This window comes from Sorghum bicolor, chromosome 10, assembly GCF_000003195.3.
Source record: "Sorghum bicolor cultivar BTx623 chromosome 10, Sorghum_bicolor_NCBIv3, whole genome shotgun sequence".
Classification (NCBI taxonomy): Eukaryota; Viridiplantae; Streptophyta; class Magnoliopsida; order Poales; family Poaceae; genus Sorghum; species Sorghum bicolor.
Genome location: NC_012879.2, coordinates 18,465,280 through 18,484,257, shown reverse-complemented (window position 1 = coordinate 18,484,257; position 18,978 = coordinate 18,465,280). Strand labels below are relative to the sequence as shown.

At 42.4% G+C, this 18,978-nt stretch overlaps 2 protein-coding genes across 6 annotated transcripts; one reads left to right on the top strand and one right to left on the bottom strand.

Moving 5' to 3' along the window:
* On the top strand, nt 4,666-8,485 carry LOC110430692. 5 transcript variants are annotated; one of them, XM_021448508.1, is made up of 6 exons: nt 4,666-4,938; nt 5,699-5,732; nt 6,130-6,270; nt 6,666-6,724; nt 7,694-7,973; nt 8,054-8,485. In XM_021448508.1, exons 3-6 carry the CDS (start codon nt 6,244-6,246, stop codon nt 8,180-8,182), a joined length of 495 nt encoding a protein of 164 aa, XP_021304183.1. In that variant the 5' UTR covers nt 4,666-4,938; nt 5,699-5,732; nt 6,130-6,243; the 3' UTR covers nt 8,183-8,485. The 5 variants fall into 5 exon arrangements, 4 of the variants coding, with proteins under 4 accessions (XP_021304183.1, XP_021304181.1, XP_021304180.1 ...); XM_021448506.1 differs by having other exon boundaries at nt 5,699-6,270; XM_021448505.1 differs by lacking the exon at nt 5,699-5,732 and having other exon boundaries at nt 4,667-4,938.
* On the bottom strand, nt 14,663-17,913 carry LOC110431111 (glycine-rich cell wall structural protein 1.8-like). The gene is made up of 2 exons (XM_021449815.1): nt 17,416-17,913; nt 14,663-14,860 (listed from the first exon to the last, which is right to left on the bottom strand). Exons 1-2 carry the CDS (start codon nt 17,911-17,913, stop codon nt 14,663-14,665), a joined length of 696 nt encoding a protein of 231 aa, XP_021305490.1.

The following is an 18,978-nucleotide window of genomic DNA, read 5'->3' as shown; positions in this document are numbered from 1 at the left end:
GTAAAACTCCCCATTCACCTTGTTGTTGACTTACCTTCTGACTGTACCATTGTCTAGCTTCTCCCCTTAGAGAAAAAGGAAAAAGCTTCCAACGTAAAGTCTTATCAGAAATGCCTTCAGTGCGAAGACAATCACATGTTTGCTCAAAATCTCTAATATGAAGGTAAGGGTTTTCGTCTTCCTTTCCCGAAAAAGATAGGTTTTGAATCATAGCAATCAACCTAGAACTTAACTTATACTGGGATGTTTGGATAGGCTGTGATGATTCCCATGGTAAAAGGTCAGTTGCTAAAGGGATTGCAGACTCATGGATCGATTTAGAATTTTGGTTTTCCATAAGGTAAAAGTAAAGAAAATAAATAAAGGATATAAAAGATAAGAAAAGATAAAAGTATAGATACAAGCTAGTAGCAAGACACATGTTATCTCAGCAACCGTCTTTCTCCCCGGCAACGGCGCCAGAAATGCTTGTTGATATTTGGGAACGCAATAAGGAATTGATCCGCAAGCGCACGGATATCGGTGAGCACTTCACCCGGGAAATTATCCAGAGTATCGTATTTATTTTTTTACCACTAGGAGAAAGAGTGCATCTGACTAACCGGTCTATTACTACTAACCTTTAGGCACAAAGAATGTCTTTCGATGTGAGTGATAAATAGAGAAGACTGCAACCGTAGTCTCCTTCTAACCTTGGTAAGGATGATCTACTGTTCTAATGGGGAGGCTAACGGAATCTAGACAACACAAAGGATGTTCGACCCGCACCTATAAACCCTATCCTTCCTGCTAACGAGATGTGATCTACAAAGGTAGCTCGGAATTGTCACGTTCCTCACTACTACCACGGTCCAGCTAGTCAGGGAATATCTATGAGTACCCCAGCCTAAACACCACGTTTACGCCAGCAATGATTACTCTAAACTCTACGCGAAGAGATTAAAGTAAACTCATAAACCATAAGAACAATAAAACAAGAACTTACTAGAATTTAGAAGTCGAATTACTGAAGAATCCTAGGAGCAAGCTTCGGGTTAGGAGAACCTGATCCCGCAGGTACAAGCTTGGAGTAGACACCGACAGGCCGGGCTTCCTCCACTCTACACCTCCACTCTATCTCTCTCAATCTAGTAGAAACTAGAAGATCTATTTCTACCTTACATTGGTTGCTAAGTCTAAAAAGAAATATTAATTAGAGAAGAGGTTTTCCTTCGAGGGCACCCCTCAGTCTCTATGATAATTTCTTCATGTCTTCTCCAGGGGCCAGGGGGCCTTGCTTATATAGTCCTCCCCTTCTATGCGTTTTTGGGTCGATAGGCGAGGTGGTACTATGTTTTTCTTGATCCAATAGGTCGGTGGAATATCCCGAGCGAAAGAGTCCTGATTTGGCTCCAACAGGGGGGCGGGCGCCCTGGGCCTGGCCCAGTTTTGCCTCTGCTTCGGTCTCGTGGCTTCTGGAGTCTTCTAGATGATGTAAAATTACGCGATGCGTTGATATCTCTATGTAATCCCGACATGTGGGCCTTTCTTCCTTATTTCCTGATAACCCCCTGCAGAAACAGATAAACAACAAAACTCGTGGAATTCTGTCAGATCAAACCCTAATTCTAGGTGATGGTTGCATATTGGTCCTTTCTCTTGTTTATTTGATAATTAAAATTGATACTTAAGAACCGTCAACAGTGCCTGTAAGTCCTCTTCCTCTTGATATGATCTGAAAGTAACCTAGTTGGATTTTGCTAAAACTAACTTATGTCATGATTTTTAGAATGCAAGCACACTTTATGAAATCTACACGCTCAACAAAAGCCGGGTATGTAGACCCTATGCCTATAGCACAAATAAATTTTAATTACCCATCGAGATGGGAATTGGATGCGCCACAGCTAGCTGCTGGAGGGACGTTGGCGGAGAAAGAAAAGATCCGTGCGGCCAAAATAAGAGAAGGGACTCTTAAGGTTGCGGCGTGGATTGCCGTATGTCTAAAGAATCTCCAACACTTCAAAACAATATGGATTCCATACCACTTCAAGTAAGTTCGATTAATTGTATACTTAACGATTGTTCGGTTTATCTTATTTTGATGCAAAGATACTTATGTGTTTATTTAAAATTGTTGTAGCAATCACTGGATAGTCATAGGTGTCGATGTCGGGATGAACATGGCATGGATTTGTGATTCTGCAGATTTTGACCCTCACACATATAAAGACTTCATGTCAATTCTCATTACGTAAGCAAATTAGTAATTCTAGTAACCTTATATGATTCACTTTAATATCGACTTCTGCATACTATAAGTCATATCGATTCTCATTCAAACAGGGCATTCAGGGCCTATGTCAAGAATCACAAAGGAAGGCATGATCCAGGTCTGGGGAGCCACTTGCGTTTCAAATCTCTATGTTCGGTAAGTGCGACTTAGTTTGGCATAAAATTACTAATTTTTTCAGTACTTATACTTGACATCTCCATTTGCAAATTGAAACAAAGTTTCCCAAGCAAAGGCCAGGGAGTCTCCATTGTGGATACTATGTATGTGCTTTCAAGGCTACAGGAGACACCCTGAATTGGTAAGTTTGAATCTCTTAGTGGGTTGTAGTATGAAAACATAGTATTTTTCACTTAGCTTTGCAATCTCTTCTTTACACTAGACCTAAACTTGTCTTTTACGATCTTGTAGTGGAAAGAAGAAAAAGGACTAAAAAAGGATGTCTACAGGGAAGATGACCTCTTAGAGATTGTCGGTGACCTTTGCAATTTTATAATGGACCATGTTGTTTATTACAAAGGTGATTACCATAACCCACATTCCGACTTAGGTAGCAATCCTCTTTACCAGCACCTCCGTCAGTGGATAGGCTATGTCTAGGTCGTTGATTACATGTGAACTTGTTGGAATGGACTGTGATCGATTTGTATTAGTACTTGAAAATTTCCAGACTCTTTTGGATGGATTTGTAATGGACTTGGAAGCATTTTGGACTTGAAATGTGGTGCTGTGTATATGTATGGATATTTATGTTGTGAATCTGTGATGTTGAGAATCTGATTATATATGTATATATGTATGTGGTGCTGTGTTGTGCTGTGCTGTCAACTCGATTATTGTAATTTTTATTTTTTTCTGAAAAATAACTGTAGGGGCGGTTCTAGATTGAGCCGCCCTTGCAAATGCAGACAATAGAGGCGGCTAAGACACAAGCCGCCCTTACTAATGCTCACTATAAGAACGGCTGGAAGCACCAGCCGCTCTTACAGTGGTCATTAGTAAGGGCGGTTGTTGTTTCCAACCGCCCTTACAGTGGGCCACTGTAAGGGCGGCTAGTGTTGACCGCCCTTACAGTGAATTTCACTGTAAGAGCGTTTGCATGCCAGCCGCCCTTACAGAGCTTATTTAGCCGCCCCTGCTGTACTTGACTGTAGTAGTGGGTGGAGCCACAGAATTGGAAGGATATGGTGGAGTAGTTCACCACCTACTAGCTACGTGACCCTAAAGAAGGGAAGAAAGAAAAGATAGCCACCTACCACCTACATGCTGGGCCCTCGGCAAAGGTTTTTTATTCTTTTTGTTTTTTGAGCCCATTTTTTTGTGGTTCTAAAATACATTATTTTGAACCCAAATTTAAAATTTGGTCCAATTTTGAATTTTTTAATATATTTTCTTAGTTTAATTCTTTTCTTTTTTTTGCCGGATATTTCAAATTTGAACTGCAGATGCATGAAATAAAGCAGTGTAGTGTTTTAAAAAATGTTATTCATGATATTTGGTGTATTTTGAGTCTCTATCTAGGAACTCTCATCAAATTTCGCACATCTTCTTTGCGTAACATGACGAGCGACTTGTGGAATAAGTGTTTTAAAATTATATAAAATTCATACGAAGTCCAAAAGTCATGAAACTTGTTGAGGTATCATGTCATCGCATGTGTAGGTTGTGATAAAAATTTGAGAAGGATGTCTAAAATCCAGACATCTCCACGAGTGATCACTTGTGACCAAATGTGGAGATGTGTGGGTTTTAGGCATCTAACATCGTAATTTGCTTGAAACCTTCTTTATTTTTTACCATAGTCTACACATGCGATGAAATGGCACCTTGATGAGTTTCGTGATTTTCGGACTTTGTATGGATTTTATATAATTTTAAAACACTTTTTTGGTATATGCCTTGTTATGTTACATGAAGAAGATGTACTACATTTGATGTGAGTTCCTAGATAGGAACTCAACATACACCAAATAACATGAATAATATTTTTTGAAACACTCTATTACATTATTCCATGCAGGTACAGTTCAAATTTAAAATATCTAAAAAAATCACCGAAACAAAAAAAATTAAGGAAATATATGAAAAAAGTCAAAATTGAACCAAATTGTAAAAATAAGTGCAAAACAATATATTGTAGCACCACAAAAAAATTAGGCTAAAAAACAATAAAAATAAAAAAAATTCTTTGCCGAGGGTCGAGACTGACCCTCGACAAAGGGAGTCTTTGCCGAGGGCTTGGCCAGACCCTCCGCAAAGAATTTTTTTAAAAAAAATTAAAATCTTTGCCGAGGGCTTTGAATTGACGCCTTCGGCAAAGCCCACTAACCTAAAAGGCCGAAACAGCCCAACTAAGCCCGTGCCCTGCCTTATCCGCCCACGCGCCCCTCCCTTCCCAGGCTCGCTGCCGCCACCAGGATCCCTGCGCTCGCCGCTGCGCGCCACCCTCAGCCACCCGTCCCGCAGCGCGGCTCGCCTCCCCTTGCCCGGCGCCGCGCTCGCCCTGCCCCGAGGAGGCTCACCGCCGGGGCCCTCCCCCGCCGCAGTGCCCCGCGCGGCAGTTGCCGCCACTCCAGCCATCGCCGGCCGCCCCGAGGAGGCTCGCCGCTGAGACACGCTAGATCTGGTGGTGGCGCGTGTCTCCGGCAGAGATCCCGCGCCATCTGGTTCGTCACCATGACCGCCCGCCACTGCTACCCAACCCAACCCGCGGCTTCTCCGGGTGGGGTTTCGATTTTGGTTTTGGTTGGGAGTACAGACCTAGGATATACCTTTTGCTTTGCTACGCGCGCGCATCCAGGTTGTTGAACGATATGCATTCTGCTCGATTTAGGATCTTTGTCGCTTGCCATGGCTAGCTGGGCAATAAGAGGTTAACGATTCAGCTCTATGTTCGTTCCAAATTCAGTTTGGGCAGGCAGGCTTTGCTGTTACGTGATCCCACCATTATGTTCTAGTCTAGGAATCCATAGCATTCGCAGTGAATCCAGTAGATCGGTAGGCCCTGGATTGCTGTACGTCAAGATGCTTAGCGATTCAGTGCTAATAATTCCATTTAATTGAGATTCAGTGCTAGTACTATTTGTTGAAAACTGTACTCAACTTCCTTGGCATCAATGGCAGTAGTGAAAGAAAATATTCTAATTCATCTTGTTTGTTTAATGGACATGATTTTCTCATATCTAAAATGTCGGTTTTGCATGGGCCTTGATTATTAAGCTACAGGCCCTATAAGTGAGGTAGCAGTAGCAGTAGCAACCTTCAGTGTCTACTTTCGTTTTTGTTATCCAAGAGAATAGCTTCATATTTCTAATTTTGCATTTCCTTAGCACTTTTAATGTATACAATTGAAGGCGTATTTTTTGGCTCGTAGTTGGGTTGCCCAAGATCCAATGCTCATGCCTTTTCCATTCTATTCTAATGCAGAGTCTATACACTTACAGCATGCAGATTCTGAGCGGTATAACATCTTCTAAGTGACTGGATTTTGTTACCATGAAGTCTAAACTGACTGAAATTTAGATGTTTCACTCCATACTATTCAAAAGAGCCTTTTGATCTATGTCTAAACTGAGAATATTGGGTTTGCTCATCAGTAACTGATATATGTCCTTTCACTCCATTCTTCAATTGTTTTTCGAAGTCAAATCCCTTGTGTTTTATTCTTATTATTTTGTGATGATTACTTGGTCACCATTATGTCTTGTAACTGTTCAATTTATTTGAGCATCGATAATTATGGTATTTATTGATTTATTGAAACTGTCCCTGTATTTTCTTTTTTTTTTAAAAAAAAAGAAAATATATTTTAGTTGGCTGTTCAGTTTATCCCCAAATTTAACATTTGTCTTTTACAGAATTAGCACGGAGCATGAAAAGTTTGGTTTTGAAGTCGACACAATCATGGGTTTGTAAGAAAGATACGAAATAATGAGGAATTTGTGCCTAAAGTTAGTACTCTTGGCCTTGATATGATGTTCTGGACATGTACTGTGCAGGTGAGCATATTTTTATTTTTTATGCTTTTCTGACATAGTCTTATTCACCTTTGTCTTGGGAGTTGTTGGGCTTTACTCAGTTTGTTTAAAGATCCCTGTCACCCTACTCCTGCTTCATGTGTATCCATATGTTTTAGCTGAACTAGAACATGCAGCCTTAGAAAAAATATGACTGAAATTCTTAAAGTGTATGTTTTTGCTCTCATATGTTTCTCTGGTTGGCACCTTAGGTGCCTGATATAAACCACCTTCAAGGAAATGCCTCGTTTGCATTTGTTCTTGTAAAAGGTCAGATTTATATTGCTTACCTAATTACCTGCACTTAGCTAGTTTCCATTAAGTGATCTAAATCAGTCCCATGTTTTGGTTCTAAATATGTTTTGTCAATTCTATAGGATATCAGTCAGCAAGCACAAAAGTCGATTGTGGAAGAGTGCACTAGTCATCTTTTGGTGTAAGTTATTTTCCAACTACTTTTGTTGGTTCATCATACTAGTAGGATGGATCTAGCTAGAGTAGTGAAAATCTGAATTTTATTTGTAAAGGATGTGTTTCCTGAACTACACAAACTATGAATGAACAATCTTGAAGTTTATTTCCTGTAAAAAATGTGGTAGGCCTAGATAGTTTACTTCTACTCTTTGTATATTTGGATGATGATTATGACTTATGTGATATGGTCAGATTTGGTATTATATATTTGCTGTGCTGTGGTTCGATTGGATTTGAAATTATATACGCTGTGCTAACTGCTTTATTAAAATTTGATTATTGTAATTTTTTTGCTGTAGTTGTGTCTTTGCCGAGGGCCTAGCAATAGCCCTCGGCAAAGATTTTTTTTTTTAAAAAAATCCTGAACATTTCTTTGCCGAGGGCCAAGGATGAGGCCCTCGGCCAAGGTCTTTTTTTAAAAAATATAAAATTTCTCTGCCGAGGGCCTAGCAGAAGCCCTGGGCAATTTTTTTTTAAAAAAAACATTTCTTTTCCGAGGGCCGGCCCTCGGCAAAGAAACCACTAACAGTTTCAGCGCCGTGACGGCTGCTTTTCTTTGCCGAGGGCCAATCTTGGCCCTCGCCAAAGGCTTTGCCGAGTGCTCGATAAAGGGCCCTCGGCAAAGACCCCCTTTACCGTCTAAAATTTTTCCGAGGGGTCTTTGCCGAGGACAGCCCTCGGCAAAGGCTTTGCCGATGGTTTTTTGGCCTTTGCATGTGAGTCCAGTAGTGCACCCTTGATGTTCTACTATGTGGTGGAGCATCACTTGCCTCAAAGAGTGATGAGGCAGTTTGGTAGGAAGTAAAATTTCCCTCTGCAGCATGAGACGGTTGCATGAGTAAGCTGCTGTTTCCATATATGCCAACTCACCATTGCAAGCTGCATACATGGCCTTTAAAATTGACATGTCTCATCCTTGTATAATTTCTAGGAGGAGCAGGTTCAAGGGCCAGAACTGGCTTCAGGGGCATCAAAACTATGTGCAAGCATGGGAAGCTAGAGAGAGGGTGGAACAGGATGATGGTGCTCGTTGTTTGGTCAGCGAGTTTCGTGAGTTCCTGGCATGGCTTCACAGGTCCACAAGAATCAGTGTGCATCAACCGCTGTCTAGCATTCCAATAGACGAAGAAGGGAGCAACGACAATGACCCCTATGATTTGATGACAAGGACGAGCATGCAGCCACAGCAAGCGCCCCTTGAGAACTACATGGTATGGGTTTGCATTGATCTATGGCTTATTCCACCTTCAGTTTGAATTATGCAGTCATGATAATTATGCATCTGTTGTAGGCAAGTCAACTTGGTCACCTTTCCAATGAGGCCGGAGAAAGACTAGTTACAAGTTTTGGACAGAGATTAAAAACAGAGTTATTTAACAATTTTCAAATTTTAATTTCAAATGACATTTTGAAGCACTAAATGATTTCAAATGAAAAGGTTGTAAACAACAAAGTTTCATAACATTTTGAACTCCATAAGTTTTATTTTGATCATTTCTCCATTTGAGATCGTTTGAAAGTTTTAAAATAATTTTAAATGCTTAATTTGTATTATTTGGTGTCTATTTATTGTGCCGCCCCTATAATATGCGCGGCTGGATTAGAGCAGCCCCAATAAATCAAGCTATTTATAGGGACAGCTGGTTTGACCACTATTAAAAAAAGAGAATGTTGCTACAAAAAAAGTTTGTAACAGTTGATTAAATAGCTTTTATTTAGACTATGCCATCGTTCTGCTGGATGTGAGTACGTATCAGATTTCTTGAACATTTTGTCTAGCCTCGTTGTCTTAGGCTTGGGCTAGTTCTAGGGAGAGATTTAGGCCAAGTGGGTAGAAAAAAAATCTTATGTTTTCACTATAGCTTTAGCATGGATATATATACTGCTAGTGAACGAAGGTGGTATATATTATCGTCGCTAATGATATTAATAAAAGCATATAAAAACTGATTCTACACTGGTGTAGAAAACGGTCTAGCTCAAAGATATATATATGATGCTTGAACCATATTACACATTGAATTTTGCCATTAAAAAACAAAGCATTTACTTCTCTAGATCGTTAGAGCATCTTCAATAGTCTTTCAAAAGCTCACTCTAATATATTATCATTTGTTAAGCCATTTGTATCTAATTTTTTTTACTCTTTAATAGTTTTTCTATATCTTGTATACACTTTAGAGAGTCATTCTTATTTTTCATTTTGGACTAGCGAGAAATCCGAAATAGAAAAAGACTATATAGCTGTTGAAAGATATTTTATCATCAAAATCTCTATTTCTAGCAGTTAAGAAGCCTATAAAGAGTCTCTTGAAGTTGGTCTAATGATATTTTGTGCGTCTACTGAAATTGGTTATTTTACTCAAAAAAATTTATCATTAGCCACATCGAAATTTTCCATTAGAAGAACAAGTATACTCCAAGAGAGGGCATTCTAGCATTCAGAATGAATCATAGACCACATCTCATTCGTCGGGGTCATAGGATCGATATGATAGGTACGTGTAGTACAGGATTTGAACTGTGATCTGACATTCTACCTTTGGCCCACGTGCGTGCTTCTTCCTCTTGTGCGCTTGCCCCTTCTCCCTCCAACCACACTGCCACACCATCCCCACCGCCACCTCCCTTCACAGCGCCTCACCCCGGCCGGACCATCCGCTGGTCTAGACCACTAGTGGCAGCTTGGTCTACGACGCCGGAGTTCCACATTGCCTGCCTACCACCCACCGGATCTCTAGCTCCTCTCACCAGCCGTGGGATCTCAGAGCTCCTCCTTGCCCGGAGCCTGGAGCACGCCTAGATCTCGGAGCTCCTGCATTGATTTTATTTGAAGAAGTAATGGGATGGAAACTCAAACTTTTATATGGATCTCGCTATAAGGCTATAGACTTACAGGAATAGTAGTAAATAATCGTATACACTTTGAGAAAAGTTCAAGTACACAGGGTAAAATATTCTTCTCTTTTTCTAATAATTTGCTAGAAACTAAGGATATCCAAATGCCCAGCGGAGGGCGTGTTTGTTTGCCTCAGATTGCCAGACCCAACTGGTGCAGTGCATCTTGTTACAGAGCATCTCCAACAGTTTGTTAAAGTACTTGCCATCCAAAAAAATTGGCAAAAGAGGCAAAAAACTTGCTCCAACAGTTTGGTATTCCCACTTGCCAAATTGTTTACCTTGCCAAATTTCTCATCTATCTGCCACGAGGACGCGCTTGCCATCGCGCGATTCCTTGTCTTCGCTTCCCTTCCCGCGCGCTAGGTGAAAGTTTTGGCCTGTATTCCCACCGTCTGCGTGCTATATTTTTCTTCATTGCGCCCTATGCCGAGCTGCTCCCTGTCTTGTCGCCGGCAGGAATTGACAGAAAAGTTTCTGTTGCCTAGGAACCTGCTGCTGCTGATAGCGACTTGATCAAATCCAGATGGGACAGCAAATGATTACATGAGATCACACTAGATGACACTAATATTTAACCAAATAAAATTGCAACAGTAACGAGTACAATTACAAATAAAATGTCATGTTCTGTTTACATCAAACGACAGTAAAATAAACTCGATGAGTCGGGATTTTTCAGATACTGTACGAATACAAATCTGGAAGATGGTTCCAAAGATGCTTCATCAGGTCTTCCTTCAACTGCATATGTGTTTCTTTGTTTCTGATCTGCTGATGCGTTTGAATATATTCATCAAGTGTGCGGTGGTACAATGGATCCATTGATCTGGTAGTTGGTAGTTTAGTGGTGGGCCTGTTTTTTCATAATTTGGCAAGTTCAATTGGCAAACTGTTGGAGATGACAAATTGTTTCACTTGCCAAATCTTTTAGCAACTTGTCAAAACACAAAATTTGGCAAACGTTTTTTTAGCAAACTGTTGGAGATGCTTTGGGCCTGGCTGGACTGGACTGGGTGTTTGTTTGTCTGCACTGGGTGGCAGTGCAGCAAACTACCTCTCAACCGCCTGGTTAAGATAATGTTTGTTTGCCTGCACACCAGCCATGCACCAGCAGCAACACAAGTTAGACATGAGAGGAAATGAGAAGTTTTTTGAACATTGCATTAACATAACCACAACCTTAGTGAGTTACAGGACAAATTGTATTTGTAAGTCAGGTTACAAGAACTTAAAGGTTCATTACAAGTTCTAATTACTTGTTACATGCAACAATTATCAAACTAATAGGGATTCATCGCTTCCATCTTCTTATAACTGACCACAACAAACCCACTTAATAGCAGTCACACCAACATTTCCAACAAACCTAAGACAACTATTTCCCCATGGTTACACAACATTTTTACTTATACAAATAGAGGTAGAGGTTTGAGATGAAGAAATTGAGTTGATAGTTGAGTTGAATGCCTCAAGTGCTTGCTCATATGAACTGTTCTTCTTTTGCAGATTGCCCTTAAAGTGCAGCACTTGTTCACTACACTCTGCCCAGTTAGAGTAAATGCTAGGCACTTTGCCCTTGATAACAACATACCACCCACTCATTGTTCTGCATATTGGAAGGAAATATACCTCAGTCTAAGATTAATCAAGTAGAAGCCGTGTCCTTGTTGAATGACTATGTCCACTCCAGGTGCAAGGTGTCGACAAACTCAATAAACAAAGACCTGAGCAGCACTTGTCAAAGAAGGTGACATCACAGGCATGATGATAAAGATTTGGGGCCTTAGACATATACATAATACTTGTAACACTTTGACATACAAATCATTGGTGGCACCGAGGGAGCAGAAAACCAAAAGGCGTGTTTGTTTGCCTGAAGAGATGAATAAGAAAAGGGGACAAAACCAAGATTAGTGCAGGCATGGAAGCATAAGACACGTCCATCCCAGCCATGATCCCATGATTATGAACAAGTTGCTTGGGAATGGACATGTCTCACAGTTTGATGACAACATTGACAAATAAATAGAATGCAAAGTAAGGGGTGCCACCTCTTAAATAATAGGTTTGTCAGCCAGTTCGAACAAAGAGCGTTGAAGAACCAAATGGAAATCCAAATTATTACACTTTCATGTCCAACAAATAGCACAAGTACCATACAAGGCAACCATTAAATAACAGACAAGTGCAGCAAATGATGTGTAGATACAAGCTAAGCCCTGGGCGTCCCCCTATTATCCCACATGGCCTCACAAATCCCATCCTTAAGCTCTGCCATGCTAGGCACCTCTTGGGACTGCAAAAATTTGACTGGATGCTCATTATTTCTACAACAAGGGTTTGGAACCCATGCTTCTTCAATTGGAACAACATGGTCTACCCCAAATCCCTGGATCTAGTTGTGCAAAATGCAATAGGACTATACAAGCTTCACTTGTGTCTTGTACTTATGGAATGGCTTGTTGTCTATAATTTGAAAGCAGATCTTCAAAGCACCAAATGCCCTTTCAATGGTTGTCCTAAGTGAGCTATGTCTCAGGTTGAAAAGTTCCTTCGAATTGGTTGGGTTGTGCCTACGGGTATACTCTAACAAGTGATACCTTACACCCCTAAATGGAGGCATGAACCTTGGTTTGCAAGCATAACCAGCATCCATAAGATAGAATTTCCCTAAAATTGAGGTAGTGTATTGATGGACAAGTCAGATGAAGGAACAAATACGAAAGCAACAAATTAATTTGCCATGTTGTTACCTTCGGGCACAGTGAGACCCCCATTTCACTCAAGGGCATCAGCAAGGATCAATGCATCATGAGCTAATCCCTCTCACCCAGCTAGGACATATGTGAATTCGAGATCAAAATCAATAGCTGTTATCACATTCTATGTGCAGCTATTTTTCCTACGCCTAAAGGGCCCTTGCATGTGCATGGGCACCTTTGCGAGCACATGGGTGACACAATGGCACCTATGCAGTCCTAAGAGAGAAATTGAAACATAAAAGCCTATATCATGAACCTAGGGCATAAGAGAATTACTGAAGACATTTGTTACCTTCAAATAAGGGTTCCACCTGTGACTACCCAAGATTTGGGGTGTGTGTTGTCCCAAATGGTGGTTTGATCAACTTAGCCCTTAGTTCCCCAATAGCATATGAAACCTGGTGGAAGTGTCTGCTAACTGACTCCATGGACCTCTTAAAACTCTAATGGACAACTCTGAATCTCTGATTGTACCCAACCACATGAAGAAACATTGCTACTTGTTCCCCAGTAGAGGCATTAGTTGAGTCCAGAACTAACCCTCTATCCTAAATAGGTTACACAGTGAGAAAAATGCTACTCTTCCCATCCTAAGCATGGATATGCACTCACCATCAGTGGAGTTGTATATGAGCCTAAGATTCTTAGCCCTATGTTCATCTGCCTCTAACCTAGGACCATTTTTTGTTCTCAAAAACGTAGGAGAACTACGCTTCATTATACTAAGAAGAAATAAAGGGGGAAGAGACCCCGTACAACGCACACCACACCACACCCAATTACAAGGCTTACACACGCGCCTATGAGAAACAAAATAGACGACCTGAAGAACTAAACCCCTAGGGAGAGATGGATGAGAGTGTGGGAGCTAACCTAGGACCATAACAAATAGGCTCTTCATATTCCTCTCTAGGCCTTTTCAGACTGGAACAGACAATAGAGGCCATGACAACAACCATGGCAGTAGCCTCGACTGCCATCCCACCCATGCCCTTCTGCATATCCATCTACACCAATGCATACAAAAGTGATTTCAGATAATGGCATGCCTTGTTGGCCTCTCAATGCACACATTTGCTTACAACAAGAAATAACTCAAATGGAAGGGCAAACAACTAAAAAATGGAACATAACACAAAAAACATAAGAAGGCAACCACAAATATATAAGCCTCAAGTACTTATATTACAAATTACATGGCATGCAGCCACCAAATAGTAGAAATATCATTACATGGCATCAATAGTAAACCACCTCCTCATTCATAAAACAACCACTAGCCCAAAAGAAGTGTGTTAGCCTATCAGTACTACACAGCTATAACACAAGTAACAAAAGCCACCAAAAGTCAGTGATGGAGAGTGGTGGAGGGTGGAGGACCTTCTAATACCTCAACTGCTTCCCTCCAAGTTTAAGACTGGCCCTAGAGCATTTACACATAGTAGTGCTTAACAAGGAAGGTCCTAAGCCAAAGTAGCCTATGACTATCCACCATGTTCACATAAGCTATGGCATGTGCCTTGTTGTCCAAGAGGTGGGAAAATGCAACAATGAGGGCTTCTTTGGAGAACCCTGGAGTGTCCAAGACAGCATGGTATATGTCAACATCAATGTAAGCGGGGCCGGTCTCTCTTAGGGCATTGGCTACATTGTTCACTGCATCAGTCATGTTGTTGGTCATGACTAGCACCTCCTCCTCAGTGAAACAGGGCGTCTTCCTCTTCCTCCCTCCATCATAAGTAAGTAGCTCTATTGCCTTGCTACCCTCCCCCTGATCAGTCTTGTCCCCAGACGGTCTTAGCATCACAACCTTTTATGGTGCCTAGGGATCTATAAGACTAGTAATGGTTGACACCTAGGGCTTCATTGGAACCTACAACATATCTACTAGTAGCCATACCAATGGCAAAGATAGTCTACATCTCCTCATAGAATCTGATAGGGGTATTGAGGAGCTCAACATCTTTTGGATGGTCCTACATATTTGTTTCCTAGGTTGTTAGTTAAGTCAGTGCATAATAGAAAAAACAAGTCAATTACTTCTCAAATACCTTGATATGGCCTAGGTAATGCTGAGGGTCCAGCATGATTGTCTTGGCCTCATCATCAAAAAGGGCACCACTAAGGTCTTTAAGCTTAGAGATCCTACCCCACATGTGCCTCCACTTCCTTAGGTGGTTGTACACTTGGGTGGGAGTGACCTCCTCCCCAGTGTACTCCATCATGAGCTTAGTCACCTAGTTGACATCCTTCTCCTTGAACCCCTTATCTGCCCTAGCACCACTCTGTATCGGGTTGCAAAGCCTCCTAAGTACAAACCCTGAGGTATTATTTGTCCACCTCATAGCAGGCCTAGCTGGTGGAACAACCACCTTAGCAGTAGCAGTATGAGCAACAGGAGTTATCACAGGCTCAGTAGGTCCACCAATAGGGGGCTACAACATTTGCACCAGGTGGGGCAAAGGTAGAGCCACAAGTAAGCATTGCAGCAGCAATTACAAACCCTTGAGCACCATTCCCATCCATCTATGGTGCATTTAGAATAAACATGTCATGACAAGGCCACAAATTGGTATATACACATCATATAGGTGAAGTTAAGAGTAACACATAAGGCCTCAACATTTAAATCAAATAGTTGAGTACGAGTTAAAATCATTGGTGGCTGCCATACAAATAAAAAGGCCTCAACATTTGAATCAAATATATGAGTTTGCATTTAAATTATTGGTGGTTGCCATGTAAATATAAAGGCCTCAACAATTCGTCTCATAGTTCATTTAATAGTTAAATCATTGATGGTTGTAGTAACAACCAAAGTAGTGCAACAACAACTACAAAGCAAAAGGTCATGTTTGACCATGCAACACAAGCACAAACAACAATGCCACCAATGTATCAAGGTAGCTGTGCATGACTGAGTTTCATGGCCAAACAAAAAAAACATCACCACCTGCATGACCACAGCCACGCCCAAACCCCTCATCCAGGTAAAGTATGCAACAAACTAGGCAGCCACCTCATTTGTTACTTATTTGCACCATCGTCCACCCAACAAAATCCATGTACAAATCAGTCCATTTAACTAGGCAGCCACCTCATTGTAAACCTATTTGCATCATAGGCCACCTCAAAAAATTTGAGCACAGACTTACCCCCAGCCACCTCATTGACATGTTATATGCTTCATAGGGCACCCCAAATACCATGGATCTGAACCACAGAACTGCCACAAAATGCCCTCAGCTAAGCCCAACCTCAGTCCATGGTGTAAAATAAAGGAAAACTCATATAAATCATAATCTTATTAGAAAAGCATGGATAACATCATGGATTGGACCATAAATAATACTACAATCAATGCTATGAGCACGTGGACCACCGGAATCGGGTCCCATGAAGATAGATCCATCGCTATGAGCACGCAGACCACCGAAAATGTGTCCCGAGAAACCACAAGTCCATCGCTATGAGCTCGTGGACCACCGAAATTGGATCCCGTAAAGCAAACATTCGAGATTTCACCTTGCTTTTCGGTCGGAGAGGAGGAGAAAGCAACCGGCTTAGGAAGGATGAAGTTCAGATCGACCAAACCCCCGGCTGGAGAGGAGGAGCAAGCACCATGTAGCTGCACCACCACCGCGTCATTTGGAGGAAGAAGAGGACAACGAGTAGCACCACCTGTGCACTGGCGAGATGGACGAGGAACCACCGAACCCCACCGCCAGCATGCACCGTAGGACGAGGGAGCATCAAGACCACAACAAGGACAGTGGAGAGGATGGGGGAGTGTGGAACGGGGAGACGAACGAATGAAACCCTACCGCATCCTGTGGTGGGCGGCGTTATAAGAGGAGGCGAAGAACGAAAACCTTAGCGCGGCGAAATTTTCTCCGTCGCGTGGGAGAAGGGAGCGAGCAGCCCGCCAGTGCCAAAAGGAGCCCGTGCCTGCACGCGCTCGGCCTACCTCGCCAGAAGCAGAGGGAGTGGCCTTCGCTCTCGGGCCTGGCTGGCGGGTGCTTTAATCATCATGTCAGCCGTGCCCAAAACCAGTCCAGGGAAAGAAACATCGCCACTTGCATGACCATAGCTAGGCCCAACCCCTCATCAAGAGAAACAAACACGCCCTAGATTCTCTAGATCGTGGCTTATCCGATAATGCCAAGCTTATAAGTGATACTCTGAAACAAACAAGACCTATCTCGTTTCTTTCCGCTGCTTATTTCTATTTATTAAGAGCATCTCCAATAGTTTAGCAAAATTTATTTCCCAAATCTTGTTATTTGCCAACTCCCAAATTAATATGGGGAAGAAAAAAAGATCTTATCTCCAATAGTTTGGCAAATTTTGTTTCCAACAACCCAAAAAACCCGCTAACGAAACAAAGAACCCCGCTAAACCAATGAAGAGCCGGCTAGTACAGAGAGATACCCCGCTAAGCATGAGAAGAAAGCCCCGCTAAGCGAACGAAGAAACCCCGCTAAGCATGAGAAGAAAGACCGATGCCAAGCGCGGAGTCCACGTGTATATTTGCGCGCTAGACATGGAGATATGACAAGTTGAAAAGATAGGAAATTGGGATGACAAACTGTTGGAGAGAGTTCTTCCACTACACCACAGCCCAAAATTAACGTCACTTGGGGGTCGTTAAAAATGATGATTTAACGTTGGAAGGTTAGACGTTAAAAATTCGTAATGGATGGTCTGTCGCTATATCTCATTTTGATCACGGACCGTCGGTCGTTAATTCTTTTTAACTTTAACGTCGGATGGTGCGTCATTATATCCAACTTTTAACGACCCACCGTACGTCACAATATTCGGCTCCACTCGCCCGCACCAAAATAAAATGCTTCCCGCCTAACCTTTTAACATGGACCCACTTATCAGAAAAAAAATGGAACCCGCCATTCCAGCCCGCCAAGCGGCCAGCCCATTTCCTCTCCTCTCTCCTGGGCGCTCAGCCTGAAACCCCTAACCCCCCGCGCACTCTCCCAGTCTCCCTGCCAGACAGCCGCCAGCACCCGCTCCCGGCCGGCCGCGCGCCCCCGGCCCCGTCACCGCCCGCCGCCAGCACCAGCTCCCGGCCGGCCCCTGTCACCGCGCGCCCCCGGCCCCCGTCACCGCCCCCTGCAGCAGACGACCGCCCCCAGGCCCCGTCCCCCCCCCCCCCAGCCGCCAGCACCCGCTCCCGGCCGGCCTCTGTCGCTGCGCGCCCCCAGCCCCCTTCACCGCCCCCTGCAGCAGGCCCCCGGCCCCTATCGTTGATGCCGCCTGCAGACGACCGGCCCTTGTCACCGCCCCCGGCCGGCCGCCGGCTGCCCTCACAGATGCCCCAAGGGTGCGCCCCCTCTCTCTGGTACAGGCGCACACATGCTCTAGTGGGAGGGTGCTCTGGCCTGATGGATCTGCTTGTTTCTTTGTGCAGGGAGCCAGCGACCAACAAGAAGGCCAGCATCCAGGTACTATCCTGTATAGATCCGTGCATTTGCTCTTATGTTTTGAGGTCTTTTGGTGGAATATTTCTTGATGGATTCGTATGGCATGCTGTGTTTATAGATAGAATAGTCTGCTGGACAGTTCTGAATTTTTACATGTGTTTACATAGTGCTATGTGGCTGATAGTTTGTACTGCTCGAATAGGATGCTAAAAATAAGATCCGTGCATTTGCCCGCATTTTTGGTTAATTTATTTGGATTTGACAGATCTGCAAATAAAATGGTATTTTAATTTTTGTTTACCTGCTAGTATGTGTGCTGCTAATTAGTACATAAGTTCCTTGTTCATGTGCAAGCTGAGAAGAAGTCCCTTTTTCTTATTGAATCTTGAAACCATATTACTATTATAGTTCTTTAAGATGTAAGCTTGTTTTTTCTGTACATATTTGAGATTTGTTACCTAAATCATCGATCTATGGTTTTCTCTATGGTAGCCAACAAGAAGAAGTAGCTCCTTAGATCTTTGCCCTAAGAAAAGCCGTAGCAGCTACAGACACCTTCTCACCAAGCATTAGGAGCCAGCTCGTGGATTAGACTTAGGAGTATCATCAGGTAAAGTGCTCTCTGTTGGGTATTCTTAACATCATTACCAAAAGTAGACTAAGTTCTCTAAATCTAGTAACGGTGCCAAAAATGCCAAACCTATCCCTCACACCACTTAAGCCAAGTTGTTATCCCCAGCATGATATAAGAGACGCGGTATCGAAATATGCAATTGCTCTTCTAAATAAATAATGAATGGGATCTGCAAGCGCACAGATTAATACCGATGTAGCATTTTAACCGGGAAGTATTCCAGGTATCGTTATTTATATTTTTACCACTAGGAAGGGATTAGCAATCATCAATATTGATTACAGATTAGAATATGAGATTGAGCATCTACCATTGCATGTATAATTGAGAACATTTATCTAACTCTTCATACAGGGATAAGTGTCACATAAAAGATATATGAAATAATAATAGTGACAAGGATAACTAATCTGATCTAGCCACATAATAAATATGATAAGCACCTCAATTAGATACTCTAGAAAGTCATTAGCATGGT

Excerpts from the sequence above, each read along its gene's own strand:
- LOC110430692 (XM_021448508.1), top strand. The coding sequence starts at position 6,244 with ATGATGTTCTGGACATGTACTGTGCAG. Across the intron at positions 6,271-6,665 it reads TCTGGACATGTACTGTGCAG|GATATCAGTCAGCAAGCACA; the intron begins GTGAGCATATTT and ends TCAATTCTATAG. Across the intron at positions 6,725-7,693 it reads TGCACTAGTCATCTTTTGGT|GAGGAGCAGGTTCAAGGGCC; the intron begins GTAAGTTATTTT and ends TATAATTTCTAG.
- LOC110431111 (XM_021449815.1), bottom strand. The coding sequence starts at position 17,913 with ATGCACGGATCTATACAGGATAGTACCTGGATGCTGGCCTTCTTGTTG. Across the intron at positions 14,861-17,415 it reads CTGGCAGGGAGACTGGGAGA|CCCCCTATTGGTGGACCTAC; the intron begins GTGCGCGGGGGG and ends CAAATGTTGTAG.